The sequence below is a fragment of the Patella vulgata genome, chromosome 5, assembly GCF_932274485.2.
Source record: "Patella vulgata chromosome 5, xgPatVulg1.2, whole genome shotgun sequence".
NCBI lineage: Eukaryota > Metazoa > Mollusca > Gastropoda > Patellidae > Patella > Patella vulgata.
This window is the reverse complement of record NC_065883.2, coordinates 60,896,617-60,922,958: the sequence shown is the minus strand read 5'-3', so window position 1 is coordinate 60,922,958 and position 26,342 is coordinate 60,896,617. Positions and strand designations below refer to the sequence as shown.

Below are 26,342 nucleotides of genomic sequence, written 5' to 3'. Positions count from 1 at the left end.
CGTGTGAGTAGGGGATTGGGAAGAGCTTCGAAAGTGGAATAGTCTATTCTCGCTTCATCTAAATCGGACACCTTATATGTATTACCAATTGGAACATTCTATGTCAACATATCAAACCAAACTCTTCGTCAAAAAACGAACGGCACAAAAGCCCAATATCCATCGAAACGTACCTTGACATAAAGCTGTGCTACAAGGCTGATTTTCTGTAGAAGAACCGGAACAAGTAGCTCCCCCATTAGCTGGAGCAGGATTATCACAAGATCTACTACGAGTTTGTGTTCCACCTCCACATGTTACTGTACAAGATCCATAACTAGACCAAGCCCCCCAAATACCATCCACTGAAAATCGAACAAAAGAAATTTCAAAAGCGAATAGTAAAAAAGCAAATATTCAGTTATAAAGAAAATGTAATATTATATATACAGATTTGGATTTACTTATAGGCTCGGAAGACTGATGCCTAGGGCGTAGGGCTTTGTTCAATTGTGATTAAAACACTATGTCTTCTTCCTCTCGCCGTGTGAGTAGGGGATTGGGAAGAGCTTCGAAAGTGGACACCTCTAGTCTCGCTTCATCTAAATCGGACACCTTATATGTATTACCAATTGGAACATTCTATGTCAACATATCAAACTAAACTCTTCGTCAAAAAACGAACGGCACAAAAGCCCAATATCCATCGAAACGTACCTTGACATAAAGCTGTGCTACAAGGCTGATTTTCTGTAGAAGAACCGGAACAAGTAGCTCCCCCATTAACTGGAGCAGGATTATCACAAGATCTACTACGAGTTTGTGTTCCACCTCCACATGTTACTGTACAAGATCCATAACTAGACCAAGCCCCCCAAATACCATCCACTGAAGATCAAAGCGAATAGTAAAAAAGCAAATATTCAGTTATAAAGAAAATGTAATATTATATATACAGATTTGGATTTACTTATAGGCTCGGAAGACTGGTGCCTAGGGCGTAGGGCTTTGTTCAATTGTGATTAAAACACTATGTCTTCTTCCTCTAGCCGTGTGAGTAGGGGATTGGGAAGAGCTTCGAAAGTGGAATAGTCTAGTCTCGCTTCATCTAAATCGGACACCTTATATGTATTACCAATTGGAACATTCTATGTCAACATAGATTTGACACTTGATTGTCCATGCCCGGTTCCAGCTGATATTAGTGAAATGAAATATCCCCAAGTATTCTTTACTACAAAGTGAAATATAATATGTAACACCCAATAAAATCAGTATTACAACTCTTTGAAATTAAACAATTTACAAATGTCTAAGCTGTCGTGTCCGCCAAGAATTTTGACCTGACGACTAAGAGCGGAAATATAGTGTTCGAATTATTTATAATTTACTGAGGTCAAATCCACGTACCAGTGTTTAAATTATTTATCAATTGCCCATTTCATACTAGATAAAGAAGTTGTTTATTGTGTATTGTTATTTACACGATTGTTGACCTGGACAAACTTTATATGGTCTAGTAGGAGCCTTAGACACACCACTACTTACCTGGACAAGCAACTGAGTTACAAGCTTGATTGTCTGTAGTAGAACCAGGACAGGTATTTCCCCCATTAGCTGGGACAGGACTATCACATACTCTTGTACGGGTTTGTGTTCCACCCCCACAGGTTACTGTACAGGATCCAAAAGTGGACCAAGACCCCCAGTTACCATCCACTGAAACATGAATTATGATTCTTTCAAAGCCTATGAACTATCATACTTTTAAAAAAAAAAAAAAAAAGCTATGTCTGTTTACCTTTGGAATCCCCAGTAGCGGATCTAGAAGCTGTGCATAGGGGGGGGGGGGGAGGTACCATCCGCAATCCCACCCTCAATGAATGTCAACAAAATACTAGCTATAACACTGTCTGAGCGCCCCGAAAGAACAAAGATCGTATTGCCTATACAGAGTACAAAACCACATATCAGGAGTAGAAGAATGATGATACAATGGAATCGAGACAGCTACGTATAATATTTTGATATTTATTTACATAAATGAGAATTCATTAAAAACGTTATCTTTTAACATGTTCTTTAGAGCAGTACATACCTGGACAAACTTGTGTATTACATGGCAACGTTTCTGAACCAATACCCGGACAAGCGTCTCCTCCATAAGCCGGGGCCGGACTGTCGCAGTCTCTCGTTCTAATCTTCTGACCCCCGCCGCATGTTACTGAACATGCAGAATATGGTAACCACGCACCCCACAAACCACTAACTGAAATTTAATAAAGAAAGCAGTTTTTTTTAATTTCAACTTGCCTCTTATTCCTTGAGTACCCGATACTCACTTAGCAGAAAGAAATGTTGCTAAACATGACAGAGAGACAGCACATCTTAGATATGAGGTGTCTGAGTGGTCCCATCTCGCATTCTTTTGTAAAGGGTATGCCAGAGCGCAAGGGTGGCCTCTCATTCGTTTTATAAATGTGCCTTTATATCCGTGCAAAGCCTAGATATCCTTATGACAGGCAACAATAATAGTTTGTCTGACATATAAAACGATGGTTACCGACTGAGATAATTAAATATACGTTACAAGGTGTAGCTTGAAACTATAATGTGACCAATGACGTTTCCTCCTTATGTCTCCCAAGACGTAACGGCATTTTTTTGGCACTTAAAACAATTTTCTAAATATTTTATATCCTCAAAGACCAAACGTGGCCAGACTTCGATTGTTGATGAATAATGTTTTTATGGTTAGAGAGAGAAAGAGAGAGAGAGAGAGAGAGAGAGGTCATTTCGGGACTAACACATGGTTCAATTTTATTTTCATAATTCGCTTGCGCGTAGGGGTCTTTAGCAGTGGGAGGAAACCGGAGGAACCGGAGAAAACCCACGAGGTTGGACAGGCGACCCTACTCCTTGTCACGTACAACCGGGGAATCGAAACCACGCCAGTTGACTTAATGACAGACTTTATGATACAGCACGCACGTGCTAACCATTCAGCCATCCAACCCCCCGTTTTTATGGTTAGTCTTATCACATAATAAAATGAGCCGCAGTTGTCTGTTGTATTTTTTTCTGGCTGTGGACCGCCCTAGTACAGGTAAAACAGACGCTTTTCGTAAACGCGTTCATCCCACCTAATTCTCAAGTGACTGATTGAACTGAATTACATTTTAACATTTCTTAGAATTCAAGGATAATTAAATTAGCCCGACAGAACCAAGATTGACGGTGTCTCTTTTAGTTCAACATAAATGATTGAATTGTGATATCTAGTCTTATATTTCTTTTGGTGATTGGACAGGATAACCCTACCTGACCGTAGTAACATCTCACTACGTTTAACACTATGGTCATCCTATTTCAACCTAGTTGGCCGTAGTGCCACGACGTGAATTAGGGCGTGACCGTAAGATGTGGCCGCGGCTATTTAAAAATCATGAATTCCGTAGTTTGGTTCCCGTTTCTTTTTCTTGAATCTGATATATATTATAGTATATGCCGGCTTTTTCGGCTATAACATTAGGATTGGTTAAAATATTGATTTGTATTCCAGAGAGACAATGTAACATAGTTGCACTCGGCAAACCTCGGCAGACTCCGGTACTCTAAATCCAGTAGACGTGGTACAAGGGTTAATCAGCGAACTGGATGTATGAGATGTGTTGTTGACGTTTGGGAAAGTAGGACGAGGGGAAATGTGTAGGGAGTGAAGTGCTGTAACGGGATAGTTAGATGTATTATGAATGGTTAGAGTGGCTGTGGTGTTACGGTGAAATACTATGCCGCCACCGTAACACCACAGCTTTATGATTTGTTAGACAGGAGTGATGTAATGGGTGTCAACAACTGGGTATGCTGGTACCGTCGCAACGTAGCCGTGAAATATATATTGTGGGGGGGGGGGGAAGGGCGGAAACGGAAAAATATACAATGTTGACAGTATGTGCCAGGCATGAGGCTGCGCAGACCGAGCGGCAGCTCGATAGGGAGTGTGTGGGAGGGTCACCCTCATAAAAAAATTATTTTTTAAATTTCAGTTTTCTGTAAGCAGTGAAAACACTATGTCGGCATTGTTTGCGGGGTTAAACCTAAAAATCACATAAATACACCTATTGCACGATATTGTGAAACTAGCTGACGAAGACAGCTCGGGCGGCGATTGTTCGACTCGCGGCTGCTTTGTCAGTATCTAACAAACGCATTTAGTTCGCGTACAACTTTTAAAAACCGAATGTCAGTATGGTATTTCTCACATAATTGGTTATCGCAAAAACAGAGTAAACTGAAAGCGAGTAATCTCGACTCAAACCTATAGTCTATAGCCTACTTACTAGGCTTCCTATATTATTGTTTGTGGACGGTTTACTACTCAGTGATAAGCCTGCGCCGCAAAAAGAGGTCTCGCCTTTTATTATTAGTATAATAACTTCCTCATGTGCGGCAGGTTAGTTTGCTTCTAAAAACACTGTTTTCCGTTCCAAAAAATACAAAAGTAATTTTCTACCAGATGACCATGGTTCTTTTCACCAAGACTAGATAATTTCTCTCGGTGTAAGGATATAGCTATGGATAAGTTCATACAAGGTCAATAAATCCGCGGTCACTTCGGGTCACACTGTTGAGAAAATAAACCGATGGGTTTGTTTAGTAGCAAATCGAGCGTGAATCAACTGAGTTTGTACTGAAAAATTTTTGAGTGATATGTATGAACTGTCTTCACACATTCGGTTTATAATTAGCGATACACAGGTACAGTGGCAAATGTTGTACTTCACAGACTGTTTACCTCCGAACTACCTCCGCACGAAATCCCCGATTTGGGTACTTGTTAAAAGAAAAAGAAATAGTACCTGTGCGCGTGCGCGTGCCAGTAAAAAAAACCTAAGAGTTCGCGCATAAAAATGCCCGAACGTACCAGGCGCCAGGCCATCCAGTAGACGTGGTACAAGGGTTAATCAGCGAACTGGATGTATGAGATGTGTTGTTGACGTTTGGGAAAGTAGGACGAGGGGAAATGTGTAGGGAGTGAAGTGCTGTAAAGGGATAGTTAGATGTAGTATGAATGGTTAGAGTGGCTGTGGTGTTACGGGGAAATACTATGCCGCCACCGTAACACCACAGCTTTATGATTTGTTAGACAGGAGTGATGTAATGGGTGTCAACAACTGGGTATGCTGGTACCGTCGCAACGTAGCCGTGAAATATATATTGTGGGGGGGGGGGGAGGGCGGAAACGGAAAAATATACAATGTTGACAGTATGTGCCAGGCATGAGGCTGCGCAGACCGAGCGGCAGCTCGATAGGGAGTGTGTGGGAGGGTCACCCTCATAAAAAAATTTTTTTTTAAATTTCAGTTTTCTGTAAGCAGTGAAAACACTATTTTGGCATTGTTTGCGGGGTTAAACCTAAAAATCACATTAATACACCTATTGCACGATATTGTGAAACTAGCTGACGAAGACAGCTCGGGCGGCGATTGTTCGACTCGGGGCTGCTCTATCAGTATCTAACAAACGCATTTAGTTCGCGTACAACTTTTAAAAACCGAATGTCAGTATGGTATTTCTCACATAATTGGTTATCGCAAAAACAGAGTAAACTGAAAGCGAGTAATCTCGACTCAAACCTATAGTCTATAGCCTACTTACAGTACTACACTCGTCACTAAGGCTTCCTATATTATTGTTTGTGGACGGTTTACTACTCAGTGATAAGCCTGCGCCGCAAAAAGAGGTCTCGCCTTTTATTATTAGTATAATGACTTCCTCATGTGCGGCAGGTTAGTTTGCTTCTAAAAACACTGTTTTCCGTTCCAAAAAATACAAAAGTAATTTTCTACCAGATGACCATGGTTCTTTTCACCGAGACTAGATAATTTCTCTCGGTGTAAGGATATAGCTATGGATAAGTTCATACAAGGTCAATAAATCCGCGGTCACTTCGGGTCACACCGTTGAGAAAATAAACCGATGGGTTTGTTTAGTAGCAAATCGAGCGTGAATCAACTGAGTTTGTACTGAAAAATTTTTGAGTGATATGTATGAACTGTCTTCACACATTCGGTTTATAATTAGCGATACACAGGTACAGTGGCAAATTTTGTACTTCACAGACTGTTTACCTCCGAACTACCTCCGCACGAAATCCCCGATTTGGGTACTTGTTAAAAGAAAAAGAAATAGTACCTGTGCGCGTGCCAGTAAAAAAAAAACTAAGAGTTCGCGCATAAAAATGCCCGAACGTACCAGGCGCCAGGTCATCCAGTAGACGTGGTACAAGGGTTAATCAGCGAACTGGATGTATGAGATGTGTTGTTGACGTTTGGGAAAGTAGGACGAGGGGAAATGTGTAGGGAGTGAAGTGCTGTAAAGGGATAGTTAGATGTATTATGAATGGTTAGAGTGGCTGTGGTGTTACGGTGAAATACTATGCCGCCACCGCAACACCACAGCTTTAGGATTTGTTAGACAGGAGTGATGGAATGGGTGTCAACAACTGGGTATGCTGGTACCGTCGCAACGTAGCCGTGAGATATATATTGTGGGGGGGGGGGGGCGGAAACGGAAAAATTTACAATGTTGACAGTTTGTGCCAGGCATGAGGCTGCGCAGACCGAGCGGCAGCTCGATAGGGAGTGTGTGGGAGGGTCACCCTCATTTCAGTTTTCTGTAAGCAGTGAAAACACTATTTTGGCATTGTTTGCGGGGTTAAACCTAAAAATCACATTAATATACCTATTGCACGATATTGTGAAACTAGCTGACGAAGACAGCTCGGGCGGCGATTGTTCGACTCGGGGCTGCTCTGTCAGTATCTAACAAACGCATTTAGTTCGCGTACAACTTTTAAAAACCGAATGTCAGCATGGTATTTCTCACATAATTGGTTATCGCAAAAACAGAGTAAACTGAAAGCGAGAAATCTCGACTCAAACCTATAGTCTATAGCCTACTTACAGTACTACACTGGTCACTCGTCTTCCTATATTATTGTTTGTGGACGGTTTACTACTCAGTGATAAGCCTGCGCCGCAAAAAGAGGTCTCGCCTTTTATTATTAGTGTAATGACTTCCTCATGTGCGGCAGGTTAGTTTGCTTCTAAAAACACCGTTTTCCGTTCCAAAAAATACAAAAGTAATTTTCTACCAGATGACCATGGTTCTTTTCACCGAGACTAGATAATTTCTCTCGGTGTAAGGATATAGCTATGGATAAGTTCATACAAGGTCAATAAATCCGCGGTCACTTCGGGTCACACTGTTGAGAAAATAAACCGATGGGTTTGTTTAGTAGCAAATCGAGCGTGAATCAACTGGGTTTGTACTGAAAAATTTTTGAGTGATATGTATGAACTGTCTTCACACATTCGGTTTATAATTAGCGATACACAGGTACAGAGGCAAGTGTTGTACTTCACAGACTGTTTACCTCCGAACTACCTCCGCACGAAATCCCCGATTTGGGTACTTGTTAAAAGAAAAAGAAATAGTACCTGTGCGCGTGCCAGTAAAAAAAACCCTAAGAGTTCGCGCATAAAAATGCCCGAACGTACCAGGCGCCAGGTCATCCAGTAGACGTGGTACAAGGGTTAATCAGCGAACTGGATGTATGAGATGTGTTGTTGACGTTTGGGAAAGTAGGACGAGGGGAAATGTGTAGGGAGTGCTGTAAAGGGATAGTTAGATGTATTATGAATGGTTAGAGTGGCTGTGGTGTTACGGTGAAATACTATGCCGCCACCGTAACACCACAGCTTTATGATTTGTTAGACAGGAGTGATGTAATGGGTGTCAACAACTGGGTATGCTGGTACCGTCGCAACGTAGCCGTGAAATATATATTGTGGGGGGGGGGGAGGGCGGAAACGGAAAAATATACAATGTTGACAGTATGTGCCAGGCATGAGGCTGCGCAGACCGAGCGGCAGCTCGATAGGGAGTGTGTGGGAGGGTCACCCTCATAAAAAAATTTTTTTTTAAATTTCAGTTTTCTGTAAGCAGTGAAAACACTATTTTGGCATTGTTTGCGGGGTTAAACCTAAAAATCACATTAATACACCTATTGCACGATATTGTGAAACTAGCTGACGAAGACAGCTCGGGCGGCGATTGTTCGACTCGGGGCTGCTCTGTCAGTATCTAACAAACGCATTTAGTTCGCGTACAACTTTTAAAAACCGAATGTCAGTATGGTATTTCTCACATAATTGGTTATCGCAAAAACAGAGTAAACTGAAAGCCAGTAATCTCGATTCAAACCTATAGTCTATAGCCCACTTACTACACTGTCACTAGGCTTCCTATATTATTGTTTGTGGACGGTTTACTACTCAGTGATAAGCCTGCGCCGCAAAAAGAGGTCTCGCCTTTTATTATTAGTATAATGACTTCCTCATGTGCGGCAGGTTAGTTTGCTTCTAAAAACACTGTTTTCCGTTCCAAATAATACAAAAGTAATTTTCTACCAGATGACCATGGTTCTTTTCACCGAGACTACATAATTTCTCTCGGTGTAAGGATATAGCTATGGATAAGTTCATACAAGGTCAATAAATCCGCGGTCACTTCGGGTCACACTGTTGAGAAAATAAACCGATGGGTTTGTTTAGTAGCAAATCGAGCGTGAATCAACTGAGTTTGTACTGAAAAATTTTTGAGTGATATGTATGAACTGTTTTCACACATTCGGTTTATAATTAGCGATACACAGGTACAGTGGCAAATGTTGTACTTCACAGACTGTTTACCTCCGAACTACCTCCGCACGAAATCCCCGATTTGGGTACTTGTTAAAGAAAAAGAAATAGTACCTGTGCGCGTGCCAGTAAAAAAAACCCTAAGAGTTCGCGCATAAAAATGCCCGAACGTACCAGGCGCCAGGTCATCTAGTCTCTGCTGTAGGTGGTAAGCGACATGTACCTACACCTATACAATTGCGATGCGGCTACCGGTTTACTTATTAGGAAAACTTGCCGCTTTTAGAAAGAAATTCTCAAAATTGCGTCGTTCGAAGAGTGTGTAGAATTTTCATTGCAAAATTATCCTTTGTTTAAAAACAATCTGATAAACTTAAAAAAAACAAAACAGCCTGAGACATTGAAAACTTTGTATGATAAAACACTCTTCACAGGCGTCTTCATCAATGACGTCATTTGTAATCCGGGAACTTGAAAGTAGTTCCAATGATGGAAATCCTCATACAGCCAAGGCTAGATGTTGGGTACTGGAGTCTGCTGAGGTTTGCCGAGTGACAAAGTTTGATGCATGGAACAATATTAAAAGCAAAGAAAGAACACCCTCGACTGCACTCTGATTTAAACCACGACCTATGGCGCTTGGTCACGGGCTTCAATTAAAATATCACATTTATTCACCAATATTCAATATAAACAACAGTTTTGATATTCAACTTGATATTTCTAAGTTTTTTTTAATTGATTTATTTCTCCGCGTTAAAAACGAATGTGAATTTGCGCTCGTTTACATGGTTAGTTTTATCTCCTTACAATGCCCTACACATAATTTTCTGATGACAAAAATTTTTCCTGAAGTGTTTTAATCAGATTCATTATTCAAAAATGACTTTTAATAAAACTTGTTATATTCTAGATAACATTCAAAGCATAAAATCAATGCAGTTCATATTTGTGTGCGAACAAAGCAGGTAAAGTAATAGATTTTCTACAGATATTGAAGTCCAAAAAAGAATGTTGGAAATATATGTTGTATACATACTTATATATGAAATAAAACACGTAGGAAACTATTTATGTATGTACCATGTCAACCTCTACCATCCCTAATTGATGTTCACAGAAGTTGAGATATAAGTCGCCCGCCCAAAGATGAGAATAAACGATTATTGTTATGATTAAAGATGCATTATGTTAGATTTACATAAAAAGATTGGTCGCTCTTGTTATAATAATTTGTTTTAAAAAAAGACAATTTCAGTCAAATTACATTATTCTGAGCGAAAACAACTGGCCTAAATTGTGACCACTGATTGCCGATTGACAGTTCATATTCTCGATTGTCAAGTAAAATAGTACAGAGAACTGATTATGGGCATGTCAAAATGTCTAAATAATAATTTATATAACATTTGCAGCTAGAAAAACGATCTGTAACGGACAGATTTAGGTCTTACTTAAATAAGCTAAGTCTTTAACTCAATATCATCCCCAGTCTTCGACATTAAACACGACTGATTGGTCATTTTAAATCCACATTGATATTGTTACCTTACCGTGAAAAGATGGCTTCTGATATTCAATATTTTTAAGACACAGCAAACATTTTAAAATTGGCACACGAATCGCGTGCCAGAATGTTTTTGCGCGTCATTTGTAATAACACGACACGATGAGAGAGGGAGGGGGGTTAACGTCCGCTCGACACAAACTAGGTCATTTCGGGACTACCATAATATGGTTTAATTCAACAATTCGCTTGCGCGTAGGGGTCTTTAGCAGTGGGGGAAAACCGAGGAGAACCCACGAGATTGGAAGGCGACCATACTCCTTGTCACGTACAACCGGGAATTCGAAACCACGCCAGTTGACTCAATGACAGGCTTTAAGATACAGCGCGCACGTGCTAACCATTCGCCCCCCCCCCCCCCCCTACTCAATTGGTACTCTTTAATTATTTCGCCGAACATAACTGATTAGAAATTACAGTAAAACCAGAAAGAAACCACTCTAAATCAGTTTATATACATTCATATTACATTATTATATGCGTTGCGACCCATTTGTGTCCCTTTCTAGGTGCCAAAGATTAAAGAATTATCTCCTTTAATACATATTTAATAGGGAACAAGTTGACTCATCGGTCAATGTTATCAATTAATATTTATTTGAATATTTTGATCCATTTCTTTAACGATATAATGTTTGATAATTCCAAAGAAAGTCGGCACTTTGTTTACTTTTCGTAATGTTTACCACAATTATTCAATATCATTGATAACTACGTCAATACTATTTGAAGAGTGTATTAGATGATTGATCAATACGTATTTTTAAGAACACCGATTTTCACTTTAAAAAAAGTGCATCCAAAATAAATATTTAATATCGTGCATTTATCTATACTGAAGCCAACAAAAATGATATATTGACGTGCGTGAACAAGAATGTCCTACTTAATATCTCCGGCAACCCACATTCATCCAATATATCCAATATCAATAAAATCCATGCTTTTATTTCTAGTAAACGATAAGATCAGAGTTTAATAATTTATTCCCTATAATCATTGTCGACAGTTTGTCGTATAAGAATTTTGTATTTGTCTAAAACCGATATTAACGACACTGTCTTCTCTGTAGAGTTGACATTTATTCTAAAATGTCCTTAATCGAGGCATTTTTAAGGAATCTGAAGCACTGGGGCACTGTAGAGCGTTCGGAAGCGTTGTCCCCCTCCTCCAATCCGATATACCTTAGAGGAGTTTTTGGATGTGAACACCTTGTGATTTGTATTTGGAGTGTGATGTTTACCTAAATATGCTACTACTCCGGTCCATCTCTCAAAAAGTACCAAAAAGCGTGTAAACAGCCAGTGAAGATGCGGCTCTTCTAATCATATCGCCCTATGATTTAATTATAAACTATAAACTGGCCTGAGTCTCGTACACAATATTACCGTTTTGAATATATTCAAATCTTATGTAATGTACATACGTTATTTGTGTTGCGATCAGTGCTAGAGAGCATGTATTTCTATACAGCAGACATGTCTCAATCATGTGAAGGGAGATACAGCCCCACCCTACCTCGTCTACTAACTAACAAACATAGTAATACCAGGCAATGAATATGTCCACACTATCGGTATCTTTAAGATTAACTTTCAAGTTTAAGGATAGTGGAAATAAGAAAGCATAAATTGATAGTCTAACCGGAATTCCGGATCTTTAAGTTAAAATCTCAAAACCTATGACCTTTAGGTTTACAAGGTTTCGATGACAGGGGTGGTAACTTTGCGACAAAAACATTTAGTGCGTTCACGCGATTTCCTTGACAAGAGCAGTAACACCTCCATTCAGTGCAGAAAGGTACGACGTTAAACCCAATTTTATTTCATCGTATTGCTCTATATTTTACACTCAATCAGAATAAGTCTAGGAGTATTTACGTAATAATTATCCAGACAGAACTTTTCAATAGATACATTATATACTAAAATCATCAGACCAAAACAACTTTGCATGTTTGGCATTATCATACATGCTAATACATAAGTTGACTGGATTCTTTTAGAAGAGTCTGCATGCTTTTGTATACCGTACTGTCTTTATAACCATTTCCCATTAGCACGAGGCACAAAATCAATTTTTATAATTGATCACTGCATTTAAAATAAGATCGACGTGAGGTTAGTTGTGTAAAAAGGTTACGCATGTACTGTGTAAACGGCATTTAGTAATTGAACACATTAAATTAAAATCGAGAGTTCAATGGAAAACAATTACTGTATTTATAATCGGAGCTACAATGACTCTCTTGTCGTGTTCAAGCACAATGTGTTTAATTTAGGTTCAAATAATTTCGAGTACCCTAGTCGATCATTCGAACACAGCAGAGGCGTGCTAAGGGTTCCTAAGGAGGGGGGGGGGGGTAGCAGATCAAACTTAGGGCACAGTGTCAGGAAAGTTTCTGTGGCACACGCTATATTCGACGTGTGTATCTGAGCCATGATGGCATGACATACCATACACTGACAATTACAACTGGTTAAAGGGTTAGGTCCTGAACATTGTTAGCAACTTCTGTATTCAGTGAGTACTAGTTTAACAGTTTAAAATCGCCAAAGTCTAGTTAATAGATCAACCTGTATTCAGTGATAACTAGTTTGACAGTTTAAAATCAACGCAGCTTAGTTAGCAGATTAATCTGTATTCAGTGAGTACTTTAACAGGTTAACAAGAGCATCGCTAACGCTGCAATATACGTCCACATTCCAGCTTTGATTGATATGGTACTATTTAAAATGAAGAGAATGAAATATGAAATGGCTGTAATATGATCAGAGGCAAAGAAGGCTAGGCGTCGGGTTTGTTTTGCCAAATTTACAGACAAAATACTAACAATAAAGTGGGTGTGACACTGCCCCAAGAGGTCGGGGCAGGTATCAAAATAAATAGTTGCTGTCTTTATGGTATAAGGAATAAATATGCAAAGTTCCAAGATGATCCATTCAGAATTGCAGCCTGTAGACGATAAATACAAAAACTGGGCGTGGCTCTGCCCATGGGGGTTGGATATGGAAACAATATGAACAGGTACCATCCTGTTATTTAAATGGCAACATCAATAGTTGTCGTCCTTAGGGTATAAGGAAGAAGTACACCAAGTTCCAAGATAATCCATTCAGAATTGTGGCCTTTGGGCGTTAAAGGCAAAAATTGGGCGTTGCTCTGCCCCTGGGCGTTGGGGCATTCACCAAAATCAATAGTTGATGCCCTTAGGCTATAAGGAATATATATGCCAAATACCAAGTTGATCCATCCAGAATTCGGGCCTGTAAACGATAAACATAAAAATTGGGCGTGGCTCTGCCCCTGGGGGTCGTGACATGCAGTTGTCGTCCTTAGGCTATAAGGAAAACATATCCCAAGTTCAAAGACAATCCATTAAGAATCGTGGCCTGTAGGCAACTCACAGAGACACAAAGAAAAAATAGGTGTGGCTCTGCCCCTGGGGGTTGGGCAATCACCAAAAAAATAGAGGTCAGCCTTATGGTATAACGTATAAGTATAAAAAAGTTTTCAAGATCATCGATTAAACATTGCAGGCTGTAAGTGACATACAGACACACAAAAAGAAAATGGGTGCGGCTCTGTCCCTGGGGGCTGGGCATTCACCACAAACAATAGGGATGTTCCTTAGGATAGAAGGAGTAAGCATGCAAAGTTTCAAGGTGATACGTTACGAAATGCGGTCTGTAGATAACAAACAATGAATACAAGAAATGGGCGTGGCTCTGCCACTGGGGGTCGGGCATGCACCAAAAACAATAGGGATCATCCTTAGGGGAATTCATATGAAATTTTTTCAAGACAATCCATTAAGAATTGTGGCCTGTAGGCAACACACAGACACACGAAGAGAAATGGGCGTGGCTCTGCCCCTGGGGGTTGGGCATTCACCCCAAACGATAGGGGTGTTCCTTAGGGTACAAAGAATAAGTATGCCAAATTTCAATATAATGCGTTAAGAAATGCGGCCTGTAGACGACAAACAAACAAATACAAGAAATGGGCGTGGCTCTGCCCCTGGGGATCGGGCATGCACCAAAAACAATAGAGATCATCCTTAGGGTATAAGGAATAAGTATGTAAAGTTTGAAGATGATAACTTAAGAATTGTTTTTATTTTTGGTGCATGCCACATTATGAATGTGGACGTATAAAAATCTACTAGTCTAGTTAATAGATTAATCTGTATTCAGTGTTCAATGAGTATTAATAGTTTAAAATCATGACTTAGTTAATCAATAGGTATTTAGTGAGTACTAGTTTAACAGTTTAAAATCATCTCAGTTTAGTTAATACCTTGCCTTCCCACCCAGCACGCCTCTGGAACACAGTGGGTAATGTACGAGCTTTAAACAGAATATTCTCAAAGTGTATGTTTGACCAGTATCTGGGTGATTGAAAATGTATACTGTAATGTTCTGTCAGATAATATATAACCCACACTTCTACATTCTGCCATGGCAGGGTAATGTTATTACGTTACGATATATATCATACAACCCTACCCAAAAAACTATTATCAATTTGAAGACACACCTCCAGATTGGACGATTCTGTATTTTCGACCAATCAATCCTTCAGTGCTTTCTATCAATGTCTGTTAGATCATCATTGAAAAATAAGCTGTTATTATTGAGTTTCATTAAAATCGGATTATAGATTAAGACAGTTTCATTAAAACGGATGATAGATTAAGACTGTTTTATTTAAATCGAACGAGAGATTAAGGCTGTAATACTTTATGTACGACCTAATTAATTGTGAATGTATTCCAGAGATTGATATTGTCAGTGTCCTAATCGAAGTATCTCAGAAAATCGATATTTATCGACTCATCTAATATGACCGCACCTCTAGATGAAATACATCATATTTTTGAATACAACCCCGTACAAAACAACAATTCTGATTTAACAACTTTGTCAAAAGCGGCATCGATCATCGAAAAATTGATTATCGGAACAATCCTAAATACAAAAACTTGTTAAGTCATTGTACTTGAAATGAGGTAAAATGTACTTAACATTAGTTCTTTTAGTGGTGATGAGAAGGGGTCGCAGTTCGAAGGTGCTGACAATTGTTATAGTGAACAACTAGTTCTTTATTTTTTTGTAATTGACCGTCTTTTAGTTATTATCATACGAGCTAATATTGGCACTGTCAAATAATAACCAAAGTTTTTGCTAAAACAAAGCCGCCAAAATGTTCTTACACAGCATTTATTGGTTCCTCTGTAATCTCTAAGTTTGAAACCAAATGTCAAAATTTACGGCACATATCTAACACTTTCGTCCACTACGTGATTAATGAATATGTTCAACCTCCGCTAAATATATTTGTTAAGGCCAGCTCAATTTTCGTCAAGGTCGATGAGATGTAAGTAAGGCTAGGGCACGTGAATGTTGGCGAGGTTGTAAGTTGGGTAAGTATTAGGGGTAGGTCCAGGGTTAGGGTTAGGATTAGCGCTAGTCCTGTTTACATCTCGTGACCTTTGACCGAACATGAAGTTGGCATTATCAACTCAATCTATGCCGTGATTTTTTTGCGATATCACTGGTGTGGAAATGAAATGAAATGAAATAGAGTTTAACGTCCTACTGCTCTGTGCCGAACTGGGCTAATGAAGACGGGTATACGCCATATAGTGTGCTATGTGGGAAATTTTGCCCGGACAGCGGCACTACGGCCTACTCTTATATCGAATTCCAACTGTCACACGGGACCTCGGTTTTTCGTTAATTTACATCCCAAATATGGAATAAACCTCCCCATTTCCCAAGACCAGGGGGAGAACATTACCTTATTTGGTCTACCAACCATGGGCCAATAAACAGACAGAATTTGATGGATATTTTGACAATGATTAGGATTTTTCCAAAATATCACTGTTTTTTTTTTTTATATATATATAAATATATCATTCACGTTCATTAAGTAGGTGTGATTTGACTCTATAGAAAGAGTGAAGCAACAATTTTGTCTTAAGGACCAAAGTGTTACAAAATAAGCAATCAATTGTTTAGTGTCTGTAAACTCATCAAAACAAAAACTTTGCAGATTAATTTAAGATTTCCAAACACAATATCCAAATGTAGATGATCGGTGATTGTAAATTTATGTTCGGGTTATTAAAAGACAGCGAAAAAGAATCAAGTTTTAAAAACGAACAGATAACTCAAAATTAGATTATTTCAAAAAAGAAATGAAACACGCTTATAAATTTGACAAAAGAAATTCTAATTAGAAAACATCAAGATTATATCTTATATTATTTCAATTAAAATGGCGTCATTGTGAAAACATTCAACAAATAAGGTTTTTATATTACCGCGGTCTACCCTTCATGCGAAACTATGTAACCTTTCACCTTGCATATCAACAAAATTTTATCACACAGCGTGAAACACGTTGCATTTCGAAATGTTGCATTTTGGGCCCTGCTTTTGGCGCGGCTTTTGTACAAACGACTGCGCCGTATTTGACTGCTTCAAACATTTTTGAAGAAGACCGTAATCCGTTGTTGTGTAATGCTAGGTTCCTACTGTCGTGCCATGCGTTGCGACAGGGTTGTCCCTATTAGAGACTTTTGACGTCATCAATGTGTGTGTATTTCTCATAAGTGATACGGCACACGGATACGGCAGCACGTATCGAACAGCTTTTATACGGAAAAGGTCCGTATAACATCGTTGTCTTTTTACCGTCTTTCGTGCTACTTGTAGACGCTGAATTGTTGTATCGTAGCGTTTTTATGAATCTATGTGTATCATAGAACACGAAGGTGTATATTTGATGTGATTTTAACAATGATAAAGACTGGAATTTAATCATTATTTTTGATGGGTTTTTCTCGGAATTTTCATACTTTGCCTGTCTGTCTGTCTGCATGCTGGTTGATCTACTTGCTAAATTCAGGGAGGTGGAACTTTGTAAATCTGTAAATGATTTTATTCTATGGTGATGGGGTATAAACTTTCTGAAATGATGCATTAGTGAAAGCAAAAATTGCTGTCGAGTTGAAGTCGAAGATTTTTTTAATAAGATTCGACATTAATTTTTTTTTGAATAGCTCAGCGGCTTTTGAGTGACTTCACCCCCTCCGGGAAATTGTAGGCTAGGTACTTGACTAGTACTGATGGTGATCTAGGTAGATAACTGCCATCATGCTCTAATAGAACTAAGTTCAGCTCAGCTATATGCATACTTACGCGACGCAAAAATCTGCCCAAACTCTAAATACGAACAATCCAAACCATTAGACAAAATTCGAAGTCCTAAAAAAACGGTATAAGCAAAATAGTGTTATAAGGCAAAATAGTGTAATCAGCATATGGACTGTTCACCGTGTACAAAATACACGACAAACAGTGGTAACAGGTGTCCGGAAGAGTAAGCTTACCCTGCCTGGCGCCACACCCGCCATAGCAATTGACGTAACGTATCACGTATACGATACGGATACGTGATACTGATGGTAAAAATTCCGATTGCCAAACGTCTCTAATGAGTCCACGATCTGGGGCGTGCCGATAGTTCGTATACGTTTTGATACGATCAACACGATTGCTACGACTGACCTCGGTGTATGATTAGACCCTATAGGATAATCACGATTACTCCACGATGAAAACCACGATTTCAATCGTACCACCCGGCTTTCACATGGGCTACGAATGTCACGAATCGTCCAAACTTTTTCCAATTCGTTCTTAAAGTTCGTAAATGATTCTTATTCGCATTGTCCGTAGCAGTTCGTGGCCGGTCTGCGAATATAATTCATAAACACGTCGTAATCCTCTCTTATCGTCCGTAACAGCGTCCTATTTTGCCGAATCGCCACGAATTTTGATTAATTTCGATTCGGCACTATTCGTGGCGATTCGTGGTATTCATAGCCCACGTGAAATCGAAGTATAAAACAGTTAGTTTGCGAATTTGTGACCACAAGGATCTGTCCATGAAATTAATGGCTTATGAAGAAATCATGGAAAATAACCCCGACTGCCATATTATCTATACTGATGAAAGTATTTTTTCAATTAAGCATAATTTTGATGAAAGCAAAGAGAGAGAGAGAGAGAGAGGGGGGGAACGTCCACTCGACACAAACATATGGTTCAATTTTATTTAGTAGGGGTCTGTAGCAGTGGGAGGGAACCGGAGGACCCGAGGAAAACCCACGAAGTTGCACAGGATGGATATTCCTATATTAGAGATTAAACTTTCACAATATCATAGTTTGCAAGAGAGTCCTAAAGCGCCTAACGACGCATCGAGCCTTTAAGAATTTTAATAGCTTAATACCCCGTGGGCAAGATTAATCCCGAATGATGAAACCCTGAGAGGTAATCTGGGATTTCACCCGCGTTTAAAGTCCCTCCCGTATTGTGTTTTAAAGTTCACTTTCTCACCTATTATGGGCCCGCCTATAACATATAGTATACATATAGTGCTGGGAAATCGTTCAAATATGCATACATGTATCAAAATTGGCACAAATACCCCTTTTTGAAAAAGCCGATTAGTCATTCAAAAATCCAAGATGGTGGCTATTTCAAAATGGTCGATTTCGGGCAACGAAATATGACTTTTTGCGATAAAGTCACGGCACGAAATTGTCCAATTTGATTCATCCTTAACATATATTTTAAGTTTCATCAAAATCGGACAAGGGCCATAACTCAAGAACGGATGGTCCGATGCGCACCAAAATCGAACCACTCCAAGATCTTATTACCCGTAAACTATACGTTAAGATTCGTCTACATCGAACCAACTCTAAATTTGGTACATGACTATAATCCAAAAAGTAGCGGTCTAATGCAGACAACAATCGAACTCCTACAATATCTTTTTATCAGTAACATATAAGTTTCATTGAGTTAGAACAAAAGTTGTGGCCTCTGGAGGGTCCACAACCATCGTACATATTGCACAATTATACATAAAGATAGGGAGTCATAACCGAAGGCGAAGTGGTTGCACGATGCCCACCAAAATCTAACCCATCCAGGATACGTGGGACATAAACATATCTTTTGAGTTTCATCAAAATCGGTCACTTCTAGATTGTCCACAAACAAATGTGAACGAATGTCCGGATGTCCAAACGTTCAGACGTCCAGAGGGACGGGCATGGGTCCAGTGGATGAATTTATGTGAAAGAAAAGACAAAAATAGCACCCATCTTGGCGACCATTTTGAAAATTCAAGTGGCTAACGAGATTTTCTTAATAAATTACCCTAAACGGACACCCATGCAAATTTTAGTACTTGTATCTATATTTGAGAGATTTTTACACGTTTTACATTAATATGGGTGTATACTATTTAAAAATATAAAGAAATATTTTTTTGTTTTGTTTTTTTGTTTTCGTATAATTATGGTTTGTGTTCCTGATTGATATGTTATACAATAGCTCCACCGAAAAACAAACCATTGCTCAAGTGCCCTATAAATCTTTGCATTACAAAACAATACAATAAATGATAATATACAAACCTATTTTTCCGTAATATAAATCGGTACTTGGGTTAGCATTGAAATCCGAACTAATTAACTCGTTGGAATACAATATGCATCTTCTTTGAAGAACATCGTAGGACAATGTTAAACAACTGTTATTAGATACACAAAAACGTGAACAAGAAATAAAACTCCTAATCTGTTGTGCAACTCCATTGGCTGTGGTCTCAATGTTTTCATATCCGAGTTTCTTTAATCTACCAAATCTTAATTCGCTCACAACAAACCTTGCGCACAAAAGGAACGCTAAAACTAAATACGAAATTTCCATCTGAATTTAGCCACTGGTCTGAATTTGAACGTGTCCACTACAAATTCTGTTAACACTAAACCCGAAAACAAAAGGTGATGCAAATAGTGGATTGTTCTTCTTTGTGATTAACACACCTTCAATTCTAATTGTAAACAAAGGAGAAGTCCGCGAATATTTCTAGTTACAATTTGTCTATATCTGTTCACATGTCAATGACGAAAAACTGAATAAAATTCCAAAAACACTTGCCATTTTGTAAATCAGATTTCTGCTCCAGCGTAATGCTAAGCAACCGAAACTTGTTGCTTTCTCGAGATGATCAATTCGTTAATAAACAACCACGGGGCGCGAAACAAACACCCTCCTCAGTATATTGATTCACAGCCAATCAATTAATGGAGAAATGAAATCGGGGTGTATTCGTCAATGTATATACTCGTAAAATCTTAAGTCGTTTATTGTCTTAAGAAGTAAACTGCGATAAATAATTAACATAACAATCACTGTTGTGCAAGAAATGGCCATGTTTCTTTATATTGGGCAAAGTGACGTCTACCGTGTTTTGGACAGCGTATATATATATATATAAATAATGACGACTGTATGCTAACTCTTTCTAAAACACCTGCTACCACTTCTCATTTGAGGAGCTCACATAGCTAATACAATGTTCTTCGAGATTTACCGGCTTAGTTACCCTTGTCAGTTGTGCAGGACGGAGGGCCTGGTAATAAACAAGCGTTTGGATGGGACAAATAACTGAGGTCCTGTGTTGGCCGAGAAAATTATTCGGAATTTTACGGTTTGATTACCCCTGTCAGTGGTGCAGGACGGAGGGTCTGGCAAGGACCAGGGTCTAGTCTTTCAGATGGGACCCAAAAACAAGATTCGGTGTATGTCTTGGCATAGAACCCTTGATAGTCTGAATTTTCTTATAGCACACTGCACGGCGAAGGCTATACCCGCCTTCATTAGCATGGTTGGGTCAGAAAAGTAGGATTCCATTTTATTCAGTACCTCCTTCCAACAGACAACCATTAAATTAACAGTTAAACGTGTATATCTTATTGATGGTATGCTTTTAAATGTCGCGATGTTAATATATTCTGAAATCGAAAATCATGTTTTTACCAAGTGATTAATGTCCCGCTAATTAAGTTCGCGTGTTGAACAACCGGTACAGTAAAAATAAAAACGGAGTTATGCGTGAAAACGATAGTTTCTACGTATAGGTTTTGAATCGATCAAGAATAGAATTTGTAAATAGATCAATATAGTAATCATTGTCGAGAATAGTGTTTTTATTGTTTTATAATAAACAGATGATTAACGTATACAATATTGGGAAAGATCTCTGGTGGAAGGAATATAATGCCTCTAACAAAAAAACTGCTATAAAAATGTGTCATTTTGAAGTTCAAACTCCTTCGTCAAAATATAGAGAGAAGATGATTTCTTGACAAAAATCAGAATATTTATTCCTAGAAATAAGATGAAATCGGTGAACCCGGAAATTTAGGCATAGTAACCTATACTCTATATAAACAAGTGTGGGATCGAACCCATACCTTATTCCGATAAGATACTTTAGAGACAATGGCATGTTTTTTACCGAACACAGTCTCGTCGATTTTGTTGAATCCATATAACATCAGAGCACGATAGACTCAGCAATTTCACTGACCATTTTTAAATTGAGAACCATACATGGGTAACAACATGGTGGCGTGTCTAGACTGGCGTGGTTTCGAATCCCCGGTTGTTGGTCGCCTGTCCAACCTCGTGGGCTAAATCCGGGTCCTCCGGTTTCCTCCCACAGCTAAAGACCCCTACGCGCAAGCGAATTATTGAAATAAAATTAAACCATATGTTAGTCCCGAAATGACCTAGTTTGTGTCGAGTGGACGTTAAACCACATCTCTCTCTCACTCTCTCTCTCTCTCTCTCTCTCGTCATGGTAGTACACCTCTTGGATTTACACGAGACACCACAATCTCCGAGGTAAGACTGACTATCATAATCCGTGCCACCTAAAAAGAGATGGCCGCGCCCATGACTTGCATATAAATGAAATGAAATGGGGTTGAACATCTTACTGTTCTGCACAGACCTGGCTAGCGAAGATAGGCATCACCATACATTGTGCTATGGTGAAAGTTTTGCCCGGGTAGCGGCTCTACTGTCTTTTGCCTAAACGCCAATGTTTACACGGGACCTAGCTGTTTTTCGTTCCATCCGAACTACGGTACTTTACGTTGCCCCATTCCATGCTCTTCATCCTGCACCGCCGACAAGGGTTGGCCAATAATCCCAATAACCTTTCTCACTTGGTCAACAGAGGGGTGGAACAGGGGACCTCCAGGTTAACGAGCCAACGTCTTACTCATTGAACCACCGTGGCCCACTTTTTATATAGATAACAGACCTTAAGATTTGCGCAATAGACCAATCGGCCACCAAATTACCCACAATTAAAAGAACCAAATTGCTTCTGTTCCGTACCTAACTGAAATCAAGAACATGGGAAATCCATATGAAATCCATAAATGTGTTAAATCGTTATAAATATGTCTGCAAATATACACAGGGATTTGAAAGCTCACTGTATGACCTATACTTTCAAGTATATTTCGGACTAGTTATTGGGTACACTGTAACAAAAAAAATCGCGCAAAAACGTAAAAAATTCCGGAAACAAAAATTAAAAATTACCAGGAAAATTTTATCCGTATTTGTTTTTCCTGTAATTTACAGAAATTCTTTCAATTATCAGAAATTCCATTTTCAAATACAGAAAAAAATCCTGGTAATTTTTGTTTCAAGGGCCCTTATTCACGAAAACTTAAACTAAGATACAATCTAAATTTTAAGAAATACTGCAATTCGATTGGCTGACCAATATGCAAATTGGATGTATGCAAATTGATTTTACTGGTCACCCAATCGAATTGCAGTATTTCTTAAAATTTCGATTGTATCTTAGTTTAAGTTTTCGTGAATAAGGGCCCTGAGCAGGAAAGTGATAAAAAAAATTTCATTGAATTAACCATTGACTTTATTATACGCGTGTGTGAAATAGCTTTATTTAACGCCCGCTTCCACCGAAGTGATATCGCCACCTCTTTCCACTAATACGAATACGGAATAACCTAATCGAGAGACGAGCGTAAGGTACCACACACCGCTACTCGTTAGTGATTGGACCGGCCAATCCGTTATACTATCCGGATTTAAGTGTGCTTGATTACCAGATAATACAACCTCTACTCACTGAGTTCGTTCGTTCGTGTCTAGAGTTTTACGTCCACTTCCACCTACGGTGATATCGTAAGAAAAACTCACTGAGCGTTAAAATATATTTTATACATTTATGAAAATACTTACAATCTGATGAACATATGATGAATAACAATTATACTTTATAGATCTTATGAATAATGGAAATTAGATATAAAAATATATACCAAAATGTACAAAATATGATTCTTCATATTATGGTTAATAAATTGAAATGAATACTATAACATGATAATTATTAGGAATGATTATATATGTATACGATTACTTATCGTTGCATTTGCAAACAGTAATCATCAGTAAATTCCTAGTCATTCCACCATTTATCCCGTAAAATAACAGAATTAAGTCCATTATAGAATTGAATTAAACATTTTAACCCTAAATTTCACGGAAATTCCTGGTCATTCCACCGTTTATTCCGTAAATTAACAGAATTAAGTCCATCATAGAAGGGAATAAAACATTTTTTTACAGTGTATATGCGCACTTCGGTAAATTGGTCAGACTCTGAAAAGGCAGACCAGGAAATGTCATTTATAGAGGTGTTTTAAAGATAAAACTAATCTGTAAGAACATGACAAGTCAATCACTCTACTTCCGGAATAAATAGGAAAATAAATTAATATAAAACCAGTTTATTATTTATAACACAAATTTATCAATCTAGGTCGATTTAGACAAGTGAACATGATCGATTTACAAAGGGGAATGACTATGAGCGTGCATGGTCTGTAGAGACAAATCGAATGGTAGGGAAATGGGGTTAACATATGGTACAATTTTTTATTTCAAAAATTCTCTTCAGCAGTGAAAGGAAACCAGAAGCCCAAGAGAAACCCCACGATGTTAGACAGACAACCTATTCCTTGTCACGTACAAGTGTAGAATCGAAACCGCACCACTTAACTAAATGACAGACCGTATGATCTAAAGCGCATGCGTTAGACCCCCCCCCCCCCCCATACTCCCCTGATTAATGGAATACAAAACCACGGAGGACAGTTTGAGAAATGATTATCACACACGTTTGTCATTGAATACTTTGTGATTCTAGACAGAATACGGCCTGGTGAATCAACTGTTTTTTTAGAACTTATTTAATGAACTTGTAACCCACTTTATGATCTTAGTCCCCGTCGTCTATCAACTTCTCCGAATGGTCTTGGTTCAAGTGGTCTTTGGTCCGGGTTTAACGTTACAGATGCTGGTACACGCCTACGTTATTTCTATTTCTAAACAAAACAGTTGATTACAATGGTGTGCTATAGGTGCGTGTGAAAAAAAAAACAACATATAAACATACACAAGGTGTTAATTTTTTCTATCTTCGGAACTTAAAAGATGATATTAAAAAAGGCATGGAAACGAAAAATCTTGGAAACAAGGCAAGAACGAAATGTGCTCGGTGATCACGTTGCGAAGTCAAAGCAGACCTCTTGATCAATAGAGTCTTATTGTAATATCAATGGAATATTTTAGAATTATAAATAAACCGATGTAGTACCTCTTTTAGTCGGACTATTCGCCGACGAAGCATGTTTCTTTTGGCCAAATAAGGTCTCCATTTACTATTTGTGGAATTTTTGTTGTGCAAATGTCGTTTTTCTCCGTCAACAAATTGTCTACTAAAAATTGCAATGTGATCAATGGGCACATTTTGGCCTTTCCTTGTTTCTAACATTTTTCGTTTCCATGCCTTTATAATATCATCTTGTAAGATCCGAAGATAGAAAAATTTAATAGATTGTGAATGTTACTTTGTTTTTTCTTCACAGGCACCTATTGACGAACCATTTTAATCAATTGTTTTTATTTAGAAATAGAAATATTAGCTACTAACTAGCCATACCGTAGGCCTGTAGACTGTACCAGAATCTGTACAGCTGGAAGTTGCCTGGATGAAGTCGCGTGACGTCCCCGTCATCTTTCCCTAACGTCTATTTATAGCAACTCTCTCTCTCTCTCTCTCTTTTCTCCCCTTTTGCATGCCCATTTTTGTTGATTTTTGGGTTTAGAATGGACGAAGAGGGTTTGAATTAACATTTTCTGCCAGGTTTTGGTAAATATTCAGGGTTATCAGGTTGGCTACGGCGATATGTACGGCAACTAGTTACATGTTTTTAGTATGCTTCTTCAAGTTTGTGTATCTCAAAATATTGGTGGTCAACCTCATACAAATTTTAGTGCAAAGACATGACCATTTTTTCCTCTGTCTGTGGTGAAAAGCATTCAGCCCAACGAAACTTTGGGGAAAAGTTGGAGGTGGGGAAAGAGGCCAGAATTAACATTGAAGTCAATGGAGAAATTAATGGTGGTCTGCCTCCATTTTAAAAAAGAGTTATGCCCCTTGCCTTTAAATTTTAAAAATAGAGTTACGCCCCTTGCAATGATTACGGTTCTATTCGGTGACGTCATAATTCATTTAAACCTTAAAACTTTCAGTGAGCATTTTATGTGGATCCAGTTTTAGGCATTTCTCCTATTAAAATGGTCCCTTGAAAATAAAAAATATTAACACTAGAGGCTCTGGACCAACTGGGAGCGCTGTAAAAAAAAACAAAAAACAGCAAATGCACATAATAACAGATCAAGTAAATGGATCAGGAACTAATATAGCCGTAAACGTCCACTGGGCACTGCACTGTAGGCTACATTCTAAGACGTGTAGCCTACGTAGTGATACAGACTTCATTTAAAATGAAAAACCAACTAACAATAGGGTAGCAACTCAAGAAAAAAGACAAAGGGGAATATTTTTCAAACGTTATATGCAGTACTATTTGATAATGCGAAATTGTATTAGACGAATATAAGTGCATGAGAGGACATGAGTTATAAATAGGCCTACACATGTTTTATTTCTATTCTCCATTGTCAGTATATTAGTTATGGTATGAGTTTATTTAAAAGGGGTCTTAGTTCAAGGATAGATTCTGTGTCTAAAACATGTGATAGGAAAGTTATCCGTTGCCAAGCCAGTAGATCTCATAGAAACGCCAAAAGCAAGGA

General features: G+C 38.6%; 1 protein-coding gene across 1 annotated transcript in view; it reads right to left on the bottom strand.

The window, feature by feature from the left end:
• Window positions 1-26,342, bottom strand: part of LOC126821380 (coadhesin-like) — an 82,781-nt gene that overhangs the window by 10,418 nt on the left and 46,021 nt on the right. The window contains exons 2-5 of the mRNA XM_056101028.1: window positions 2,078-2,248; window positions 1,528-1,698; window positions 697-867; window positions 174-344 (exon numbers count right to left, since the gene is read on the bottom strand). Coding sequence (XP_055957003.1) covers window positions 174-344; window positions 697-867; window positions 1,528-1,698; window positions 2,078-2,248 — 684 coding nt within the window. The remainder of the gene's footprint in view (window positions 1-173; window positions 345-696; window positions 868-1,527; window positions 1,699-2,077; window positions 2,249-26,342) is intronic.